The 10999-nt window shown below is 46.4% G+C and overlaps 1 protein-coding gene across 1 annotated transcript; it reads left to right on the plus strand.

The window, feature by feature from the left end:
- The first annotated feature begins 1206 nt into the window (after positions 1 to 1206).
- On the plus strand, positions 1207 to 9911 carry PDCD7 (programmed cell death 7). Its single transcript, XM_036438787.2, is given in 6 exon segments — positions 1207 to 1761; positions 1763 to 2189; positions 4855 to 4993; positions 6848 to 7084; positions 7310 to 7397; positions 8811 to 9911. Coding segments are annotated over 6 exon segments (1431 nt in total). The 5' UTR covers positions 1207 to 1345; the 3' UTR covers positions 8935 to 9911.
- The last annotated feature ends 1088 nt before the right edge of the window (positions 9912 to 10999 follow it).

Raw genomic sequence — 10999 nt, forward strand, 5'->3', positions numbered from 1 at the left:
TACTATTTGATTCCATTTATACTACATTCATGAAAAGACAGAAGTTATAGAAAGGGAGACCGGGGTTAGCAGTTGCCGTTAAAGGGAAGTGGGTGTGACTATAGAAGGGCAAATGAGGGATCCTAGAAATGATGGAACTAAGTGTTCTGTATCTTCACTAATCAATGCCAACCTCCTGGTTGTGATATCGTACTACTGCTTTGCAAGATACTGCTATGTAAAGAAACTGGTTAACGGTACACAGGATCTCCTTGTATTGTTTCTTATAACTGCATATGAATTTACAATGATCTCAAAATAGAGCTTAATTAAAAAAACAAAACAACTATCACGTAGCATGGCTTTCCCTTCCCCCTCTGCTTAAAATCCCCCAGTAGTTTCCCATTGTTCTTAAAATATGAGATCCTGCATGGTGTATCTCGGTTCACCTGCCAGGATCACCAGGCTCCCTTCAGGCTTTCTGTGCTCCACCCGCTCTGGCATTCTTTCATTATCCCCGCTAAGCCTACTCCTACCTCCGAGGGGGCTTTTGCAAATGCTGTCCTTCTCTGAACCGTGTTTCCCCTCTTCCATTTAACTCCTACTTATCCTTTAGACCTTACACGAAGCCTAAAATCCTTAGGACAACCTTTCTAAGTCAAATTCTCTTATCAGCTCTTCTTGCTCTGTGCTTTCCTCTTTGGTAGTTCGGATATTCACCGCGGCACTGTCACATTTGCTTGCGTAATTGATTAATGTGTTTTCTTTATTAGAAAGGTAGTTCCACAGGAGAGGATCTGTATCTGTTACTCTCGCTGTCGGCAAAGCAGCCGGCTTCACACCTAGAATGATCATTAAGAGCATGCCCCAGGCGGAGATCATGCTGGAGGCAACCAATGGATGTGTTTCTCCCACATCGATGTTTCTCTCCCATTCCCTCTCTTTAAAAATCAAAGGAGCTGAAACCGGTTTGGCTCAGTGGATAGAGCATCAGTCCCACGTTCGATTCCGGGTACCTTGGTTGCGGGCACATCCCCAAAGGGGGGTGTGCAAGAGGCAGCTGATCCATGTTCCTCTCTCATCGATGTTTCTAACTACCCCTCTCTCTTTCTCTCTGTAAGAAATCAATAAAATATATATTTAAAAATAAAAATCAAAGGAAAAACGGGTGAGGATTAAGAAAAAAAACAAAAAACAGTATTTTTTAAAAAAAGAAACTATTAATTGAAAGATTGCATGAACGCCCACCCACGCGCCGGGCGGGTCCCACTGGAGTCGCGCGGGACACACGTCACTTCCTCCCGGAAGACACTCTCTGGGGAGACCACTCCGATCCCTGTCACTTGCCAGACCTCCGGGGGTGGCCATGGCTCTGCCGCCCTTCTTCGCCCAGGGCCGCCCGGGCCCGCCGCCCCCCGCTCCCTTCGGCTGCCCGCCCCCGCCGCTGCCCTCCCCGGCCTTCCCGCCGCCTCTCCCGCAGCGGCCCGGCCCCTTTCCGGGCGCCTCCGCCCCCTTCCTCCAGCCCCCGCTGGCGGGGCAGCCCCGAGCGCCCGGGGAAGCCTCCCGCGGCGGCGGCGGCGGCGCCTTCTACCCGGTGCCGCCGCCGCCGCCGCCTCCGCCGCCGCCTCAGTGCCGACCTTTCCCGGGGATCGACGCCGGCGAGCGCCCGCGGCCGCCGCCTCCCGGCCCGGGGCCGCCCTGGAGCCCGCGCTGGCCTGAGGCGCCGCCGCCCGACGCGCTGGGGGACGCGGCCCTGCAGCGCCTGCGCGACCGGCAGTGGCTGGGCGGTGTTCGGGGCCCCGCGGCGGGCGGGCGGCCCGGCGTCCCCGCGCGCGCCGGCCGGGCCCTCCCTGGGCGAGGTACGCGCGCGGCTGCGCGGGGCCCTGCGCCTGGTGCGACGGCTGCGGGGCCTGGGCCAGGCGCTGCGCGAGGCGGAGGACGACGGCGCGGCCTGGGCGCTGCTGCACGCCCAGGCGGCGCCGCTGCGCGCCGAGCTGGCCGAGCGGCTCCAGCTGCTGACCCAGGCCGCCTACGTGGGCGAGGCGCGGCGGAGGCTGGAGCGGGTCCGGCGCCGCCGCCTGCGGCTCCGCGAGAGGGCCCGGGAGCGCGAGGCCGAGCGGGAGGCGGAGGCCGCGCGAGCCGCGGAGCGCGAGCAGGAGATTGACCGCTGGAGGGTCAAGTGCGTGCAGGAGGTGGAGGAGAAGAAGCGGGTAAGCGCAGCGGTTGTGCACGGGAGTGAGGGGAGTGGCGTTTGGAACGGGAAGGGGCCCGAGGCTTTGCCCTGTTTCCCAGGGCTAAGCCTCCTTTTCTCCATTTATAAAGTAAAAAGATAGTTTAGTAGTTTTTGCCTTTCCGACCTCCTATCTCCGTATTGGTTGCGTGTTAATGAACAGTAGCAACACCAGTGCTCTATGTGCACTGCAAAGCCCTGTATACGCTATGCAGGAGGATTACACAGTGGCGTTGCAGGGATGACACATCTGCACAGACATTCTGACACCAGCATTCAACACTAACGAGCATCTGGTGCTTTTATTTTTTTTTTAAAGAATATTTTTATTGATTTCAGAGAGGGGGAGGGAGAGAGAAACATCAATGATGAGAGAGGAACATTGATCTGCTTCCTCCTGCACGCCCTCCCATTGGGGATTGAGCCCAGCAATCCTGGCATGTGCCCTGACCAGGAATTGGTGACGACCTGGTTCATAAGTCCATGTTCAACCACCGGCTGGACCCTAGGTGACTTTAAAAACACAATACACAGAGAACTTGTGGCCTTTCCTTAAGGAACATATGTCCCCAGAAATCCTTTGTTCACGAATTTTAAACCACAAATCTTGAGACTCAACAATGGTGTTTTTTTGAGCACTTACTATATGCTAGGCACTGCGCTAAGGTCGTTACATACACCAGATCTTGAATCCTGGTAATAACCCTAAGAAGTAGATGGTATTATCCCAATTTTACAGATTAGGAAATTAAGGCATAAGGAAGTTAACCTGCCAACAATCACACAAATTGGTTTGTGGCAGTTTCACTTCTGATTTGAGTCCAGGTTATGTGATTTCGAAAACCTGTTGATCTCAAGCTCTTAAGTGGGGGCCAGAGTGAAACTGGAAATTGGTTGGGTAGTTGTTTAAGACATTGTCATTACTTTTGAATGCTTTGACTTACCCCCTTCCTCCACTCCACTGCCAGCTAGTGTTTCCTCTTCCTCCCCCTCCTCTCCCTTCTCCTGGTGTCTGCTACTGCTCTAGAGTCTGATGTAACTCCCCCTCTGAAGTGTATTGATGTCAAGCTTTGTCTTCAAGCCCTCCAAAAACACCAGTGCTTTTAAGAATACTTGGAGGGAATGCCTTAATCTAAGAAAGTTTGAGTCAGTTCAGACACTTAGTGAGGGCCCATTAATACCAGGCCCAGTGCAGGGTGCTGGGATAGAGATAAATAGGACATAGTGCTTTTCATTGAGGGGGTTAGAGCCCGCTGGGGTATCATGTCTCTATAGCATTGTGTGTTAGGATTTCACATGTAGGTGGTGTTGGAGCCCAGAAAAGGAATATCTAATCCTTTGGGGAAAGTGTCAGGGAAGGTTTGGATGATAAAGTAACAACTGAACTGAGTCTTAAAGGAAATGCCAAAGCCAAGTGAGAGCAACAGGTGCATTTCAGGCGAGAAGAGGGAAACAGCATGGTACTGAAATGGTGAGGTACAGTGCTGATTTGAGAGGTGGGAAAGAGAGCTTTAGGCAAAAGCATTATCCCTACCACTTATGGTGAGGATGTTAGAGTCCTTTGAGTAATGGCTTAGAGTAACCAGAATTATTTATCTACATGTGAGCCAACTTAAGGAGAGTACAATAGGGTCTTTAGATGTTTGAAAGGCTGTCACGTTGAAGAGATTCTTGGCAGTAGAGTATTTTAGGTTGTCACTGAGCATTGTAGAGTTCTGGGCTTTTATAACTCCACTAGAGGCCCGGTGAATGAAATGTATGCACTGGGCAAGGGGTGGGGCAGTCCCTCAGCCCAGCCTGCACCTTCTTGCAGCCTAGGAGCCTTCAGTGGATGTCCAACTGACAGCTTATGCCTGCTCCCCACAAAGTCAGACATCCTTAGCACTGCTATGATGGTGGGAAAGGCTCCTGCCACTTCTGCGCTTGCCAGCCTTGAGCCCGACTTCTGGCTGAGCAGCACTCCCTGGTGGTCAGTTCATGTCATAGCAACAGGTCATTCCGCAGTTCGGTCGATTTGTATATTAGCCTTTTATTATTTAGGATAAGATTCCTTATCTTCCCTGCTAGCCTCAATCTTTGGATCCAGGCATCTGTCTTTTTTTTTTTTTTTTTTTTTTGAGTCTTCACCCAAGCATATGTTTATTTGTTTTAGAGAGAGGAAGGGGGTGGGGAGAGAGAGAGAGAGAGACAGACAGACAGACATTGGTTTGAGAGAGAAGCATTCATTGGTTGCCTCCTGTACACGCCCTGACTGGGATTGAACCTGCAACCTAGTTATGTGCCCTGTTCAGGAATTGAACCTATAACCTTCTGGTGCACAGGACAATGCTCCAGCCAATCAGGACCCCTGGCCTGGGCCAGGTGTTTGCATTTTTAATGAGAGCCCCTACATAACAAGGTAAGTTGAATGCAGATGTTCCTTGGACCACTCTTTAGAACTCTGAGGAAGAAACGAAGACCCGTGTCCACGTGGAAGTTGCAGAGAGGATAATCCTTTGGCTGGACCAGTGAAGAGAGGTGTTTGGGGCATGGCCTAGGAAATTGGGGTGTAAATCCAGTAGAATCTCTCTTAACCCTGGGACTGTCTGATTCTCTGAAATCTCCCCGCCGGGCAGCTCTTCTCATTGGCTCTCTTTCCTCCCCAGGAGCAGGAACTTAAAGCTGCTGCCGATGGTGTCTTGTCCGAAGTGAGGAAAAAACAAGCAGACACCAAAAGGATGGTGGACATTCTGCGGGCCTTGGAGAAATTGAGGAAACTCAGGAAAGAGGCTGCAGCAAGGAAAGGTAACCGGGACTTTGCATTTCTACTTGCATTTCTTCCTTTGTTCCCCTGTTCCTTCCCCTTCTTTACCATAGCGCTTGCCCTTCCCCAAAAATTTTGAAGGAAAATGCTTGATACTTCACATTTTTCACCCAGTAGGGTAACTGAGCTTGTCAGCAGTATCTCAGAACCTTTGATGGTTAGCTCTTGGTAGCCAAGGTTGGAAGAGAGGCAGGTGTGGGAACCCACTGCACCATCTTCCCCTGGACTCATCATTCCCACACCAGGCATGCCTGGCCTCATTTTTCTGAGTAAGGTTGACAGGGCTGGTCAGCTTTACCCATGTGCCAAGGTGAAAGCTGTCCTATCCTGTCCTTACTTCAGGCTTCAGAAGGTGTTGAAAACTTGGCATGTTCCTTCAGATACATTTCAAAGCTGAAACATGGATATTTGAAGAGGTGTGAATGGGATCTGTCTGGAGTGACCTCTTTCCCATCTTTGCTATTTTAAGATCTCACTATCCTTTAAAACCAAATTTAGATGTCATATCTCCCATCCTTCTCTGCTCTGGGCTAAGTTGACCTCCTACTCCTTTTTAAAGAAACAGTTTAGTACTATACTTAGGTTAGTCTTGAAAGTATTAACATTTCCATTATAGAAATAATCCATGCAAAGGAAAAAATAACATGCCTAAGATTATTCATTGTAACATTATATGATAACAAGTTATTTGGAACAGATTAACTGTCCAGGACTAGAGCGCTTATTAAGTAAATTATGGTAGGTACATTGATTTGGTGTAACAGGATGGAGCCATTAAATAATTATAAGGAGAGGAAAAAAATGTAGGGAATTGACATGGAAATACGTAAGTTACATACATTTTATATTGAACTATGTGAAGTTGCTAATACATGAACAAAAATGGTTGGAGGATCAACATGGGGAAATAAAAAGGGTTGATTATGTTAAAAGAATTAGGATTTTTTTTATTCCATGTATCTGGTATTGTTAAAATGATGCAGTAATACATACATTTTCCTTTAAAACCTTTAATGTCTGATAGGATTGACCACACATCACTCTAGGATGAATTAACAGCTTCAGCAACTTTTTTATTGCAGGGCCATTATGGTAGTAACTATTGCAACCTGTTTGAATATTCAATAAGTTTCAGAAAGTTTTCCTTATGAAATGTTATGAAAACTTTCACATGTGTACAAAAATAGAATGCCTAAGGTAAATTACTCATCATCAATTATGCCATTATCACATAAACTTAGTAATAATTCTTGCATATCATCTAATAACTAGTCTAAAATGTTCCCAGTTGTGGCTATAGCTATGTTGGCTATAAAATTAGCTGACCTCACAATTAAATCAGGGTGACCAACCATCCCACATTTCCCAGGACACTTGGTTTCCAAGTGCTAACACGGGCAAACTGACACACTTGGTCACCATACTCTCAGCAGCAGACTGTGAGGCCAGTGTGGCTGGTTAAATGTATTTCTTCTCAATATCCATATGTGCTTTCCCAGAACTTCACACTTAAAGGGAGAATTGTTTTTTGCTGTGGGGATTTTGTAATGAAGAATAAAAGACAGCTTCTTCCTTTTGGGAGCCCACTCTCTAACCATTAGAAATAAAATCAAAAGTTAAGTGGTAGTCTCCAGAAAGAGGAATTAGAGAAAAAAGAAAGTCAGGGTGGGGTCAGATTAATTGGAGATTCAAATTGATCTGTGAAGAGGGATTAGAATTTATAAATTCTAAGCTAATTCATACTGTAAGTAGGACCTTGAGTTGGCTCATTAGAACACAGATTTGGAGATAAGAAAACGTTGTGACTAAAATGCCATTTGCATCTCTTTGCCCAGGGGTCTGTCCTCCAGCCTCAGCAGATGAGACTTTTGAGCATCATCTTCAGCGACTGAGAAAACTCATTAAAAAACGCTCTGAACTGTATGAAGCTGAAGAGAGAGCCCTCAGAGTTATGTTGGAAGGAGAACAAGAGGAAGAGAGGAAAAGGGAACTAGAAAAGAAACAGAGGAAAGAAAAAGAGAAATTTTTATTGCAGAAGCGGGAAATTGAGTCCAAGTTATTTGGGGATCCAGGTAAGTTCCTCTGTATCCAGTGGAGAAAAGGACAATACTAGATTGGCTTATCTCATTGGTGACCTCAACCTAAGCTAAGAGATCGGTAGGCAACAATGACGCCTAAACTATACCCTGGAAATCATGGATAAAGATGAAACACGGTTGGTCATTGTCATCTTGCCCTGAGAAATGCACTCTGGATGGGAAGTGTGACGGTGTGGTATTGTGCCTTTTCTTTTTCAGATGAGTTCCCACTCGCTCACCTCTTGCAGCCTTTCAGGCAGTATTACCTCCAGGCTGAGCACTCCCTGCCGGCTCTCATCCAGATAAGGTCAGAGAAGCACTCTCCATGTTGCCTATATCTTTATTTTTTTAAGTTTCTAATGGGTTTTTAGAAAGTTTCCAAGTGTTGGGGATGCCACAAACATCTGTTTAGTCCTCACTCATCCTTGAGAAAGCAATATCCCTATTCTAACAGGTGAAGGAACAAACTCAGTGTGACATGCCCTTTTGTGTTCTCCCAGGCTGTGCTGTTACGTTGACTTAAAGCACTGGCTCCCCTTTTCTAGTTCTCTTCTGCTGCTAAGTAGACCTCCCTGAATATTTGCCTATGGACACTGTTTAAGACCCATGCTGCTGTGAGTTCTTACAGGTCAGAATCAAGAGAGCTAGGAACACTTACATGCAATTAATGCTGAGCTATACTTGGCAGCTCTCTGCGCCTCCCTCTTCCTCACCTATGATATGAAGATGGTGGACTAGATGTGGCCTTCAAACTTTGGCAGTAGTACTCTTCCCAAGTGCAGTCTTTGGACAAATCAGTTTGTAAAACAGAATGAATGAATGGGTTCCACAGGTAACTTAAATCGTTTATTGATTGGAAGCATTTTGTTGTTTCTAGACTCCCAAAGCATCTACTTGGGGTCTAGGGGTCTTCAAAGCCTGGCTTGAAATTCATGGACCTAAGTGATTTCTAAGGTTCTTTCCAAAGCTCCTACAGTGCTCTTTTGCATACCAATTTATATCTGGGAAAAGTGCATTTCTGGCTAATATACAAGTTTTAGCTTTTAAACATAACTACAGTCAGTTCTTGTTTTTTACAGTATCTGTATTCTATAAAGCCACAAACACTGAATCGGGGAATACTGAACAGCTGCTGCTCCTAAAGGAAATATATGATTAGGTTTCTGTGGGCCTCTGGCCACATTGTCATCAACTGATCAATACATAACATTGCTTTATGTTATTTCTTTTTAAAGACACCTCATTTAATATATCTTTCTTAAAATATATATACATATATATTTTATTGATTTCAGAGAGGAAAGGAAAGAGAGAGAGAGAGAAACATCAATGATGAGAGAGACCCGGCTAGTGTGGCTCAAACCAGGAGGTCTCAGTCAGGGCATATGCTCAGGGTGTGGACTCAATTTCCAGGGTGGGGCATGCAGGAGGCAGTCGATCAATGATTCTCCTCATTTATGTTTCTATCTCTCTTCCTCTCCCTTCTTCTCTCTCTAAAATCAGTAAAAACATTTTTTTAAAATGACTATAAATTCTTTGGAGTTTTTCCCCCTTTATATGTATATTTAAGAAATGTAGTCTTTTGCATTATTCCTGATAATCTAGTTCTTTAGTACATCAGCCATTGAAAAGGTAGGCCCTGAAATAGATTATTTAGTTGCTCAACATCTTCTTGGACTAAAACAGAAATAAACCGTTGCTCTGTAATGTTCCTATTCAGGCATGATTGGGATCAATACCTGGTGCCATCTGATCATCCTGACGGCAGTTCTGTTCCCCAAGGATGGGTCCTTCCACCGCTCCCCAGCAACGACATCTGGGCAACTGCCATTAAGCTGCGTTAGTGCAGACGCTGCAGGAGTGGGGACCAGCAACGCTCTCTGCAGCTCTGGGTATTAGTGATGCTGCCATCTTCTTGTGCTGTAGACTGAACAGCAACCTTCAGCTCCACATGGCACAGCCCTTCCCAGAAGTTCCGTTTTCCCTCCATGCTCTGTCCTGGCCAAATGCGCTTTGGAAACCGATTAATAAGGTTCTCTGGAAAAGAGCTAGGTGAACTGAGGCTATTGCCCCTGAATTTGCCTGTTTTGAGGGGCTTGGTCCAGAGTGACTGGCTAATTTACTCAGCTTCCTTATGTGGCAGCGGGTAGGTACATGCCATACACTCAGCACCCAGGTGTGCTCTGGGTAGTTTAGTAGCCCTCTCGCCACTGCAGAGTGTGAAGGCAAACTTGATGCAAAACCTCCATATCCTTCCTACCCGTGCAGCCCTCTGACTTCCATGAAGAAGAGGAGGATGCGTTACCTGGGAAGCCCACTTTTGTGCCGCTTGAGAGGCTGTCACTGCAGGCGGGGCTGGCGTAAAGCTGTGGCTCAGCCGGGTGCTCATGTGGAGAGCTCGGGACCCCTGAGGAGTCCCCACACCTACACGGGAGCGTGTCTCAGTGGGGGACGGCTACATGCTCCCTGTAGAAGGATCCTAATGAAAGGAACCGCTTTGTAAGTTCCTAGAGGCCCAGTTGTTCAGAATCCCTAAGGATAGAAGTTTATTTCCCTGTGGGAGTAGGACCTTAACCTCAAGTCTTGAGAAGGGGCCGATACAACTGTGGAATTTCTTAGGAATATTCATGTAGTGAAAGCTGGGGAAAGCAGATAAAAATAATGAAGTTTATTTTTTTATATTCATTAATAAATAAATGCTCTTGTGCCTGGAGATGATCAGTGATATAACATGTCAGTTTTTGTTTTATTTTGCCTTTTGTCATTTACTGTTATTTATATTTCCAAAAACCTAAATAAATATTTTTATTTTTCAGTTTGAGCCTTTGCTCCCAATTTGTTGCCTCCCAAATCACTGCGCACACTTTCACACTGAAAGGACACGTTTCCACTCCAAAATTCAAGTTTATTAAACAGGCACTTGCTAGAGAAGATGGATCTACACCACCGAACTCTGTCTGGAATCCAGCTACGGGTAGGCAGGAAAGGGTGCCATCAACCTTAGAAATGATTTCACAGTCAGAAGCTGTTGGGTGCAAAGATGCTAAAACCTTCGTTCTTTTCCATTGCTTAATTTGCACTGTTAAATTTATGTGGTGTGCATTACACAGTTAACAGGATGTGAGCCAGCACTCCTCCAAAGGGTGTCTAAGCTCATAATCTGAAATCTGATGTGATAGCTTCACTTGGCCCCATAGGCCTGTGTGCCCTTTGTTATAAATCTCCACCATTTGCTCTCCGATGAGGTGCAGAAACAGAGAAATAAAAGAGGACTGGCACAGTACGTTGTATGTTTGGTGTCCCGATAGCCTTGCCAGTAAGACGGCTGCATTGATGGGTCAGGGAGTGTAAAGCAGGGACTCGGGCAGCCCGACCCGAGGAAAAGGTATTGAATGCAGGTGGAAAAACCATCCCCTCTTGCCTTTGGCAACTTCAGTGTTTGAATAAAGCGAGTGTTTTGTAAGTTTTCCTTGGTTTGTTGCCTTCAGTGGTGGTGGCAGCAGGCACTGGGCTTAGAAAGTAAGACTTATGAGAATATGGACAGTGTCATCGTAATCTTATCCCACAGTCTTTTATTAAAAAATTGTGCAGTCCTGGCTGGTGTGACTGGGTTGGAGTATCGTCTGCTGGAAGGTCGCCAGTTTGATTACTGGTCAGGGCACATACCTAGCTTGCAGGTTCAACTCCTGGCAGGGTGTGTACAGAGGCAACCCATCAATGTATCTCACATTGATGTTTCTCTCTCCCTATCTAAAATTAATAATAAATTATTGTGCAAAATTTCAAACATCAAAAGTAAAGATGATAATATAATCTCCCCCCCCCCCCCCCCCCCCATATATCCATCATCCAGCTTCAAATAATTGTCAACTCCTGGACAAGCCTGTTTCATCTGTACCCCACCACTCT

The sequence above is a fragment of the Pipistrellus kuhlii genome, unplaced genomic scaffold (genome assembly GCF_014108245.1).
Source record: "Pipistrellus kuhlii isolate mPipKuh1 unplaced genomic scaffold, mPipKuh1.p scaffold_m20_p_1, whole genome shotgun sequence".
Classification (NCBI taxonomy): Eukaryota; Metazoa; Chordata; class Mammalia; order Chiroptera; family Vespertilionidae; genus Pipistrellus; species Pipistrellus kuhlii.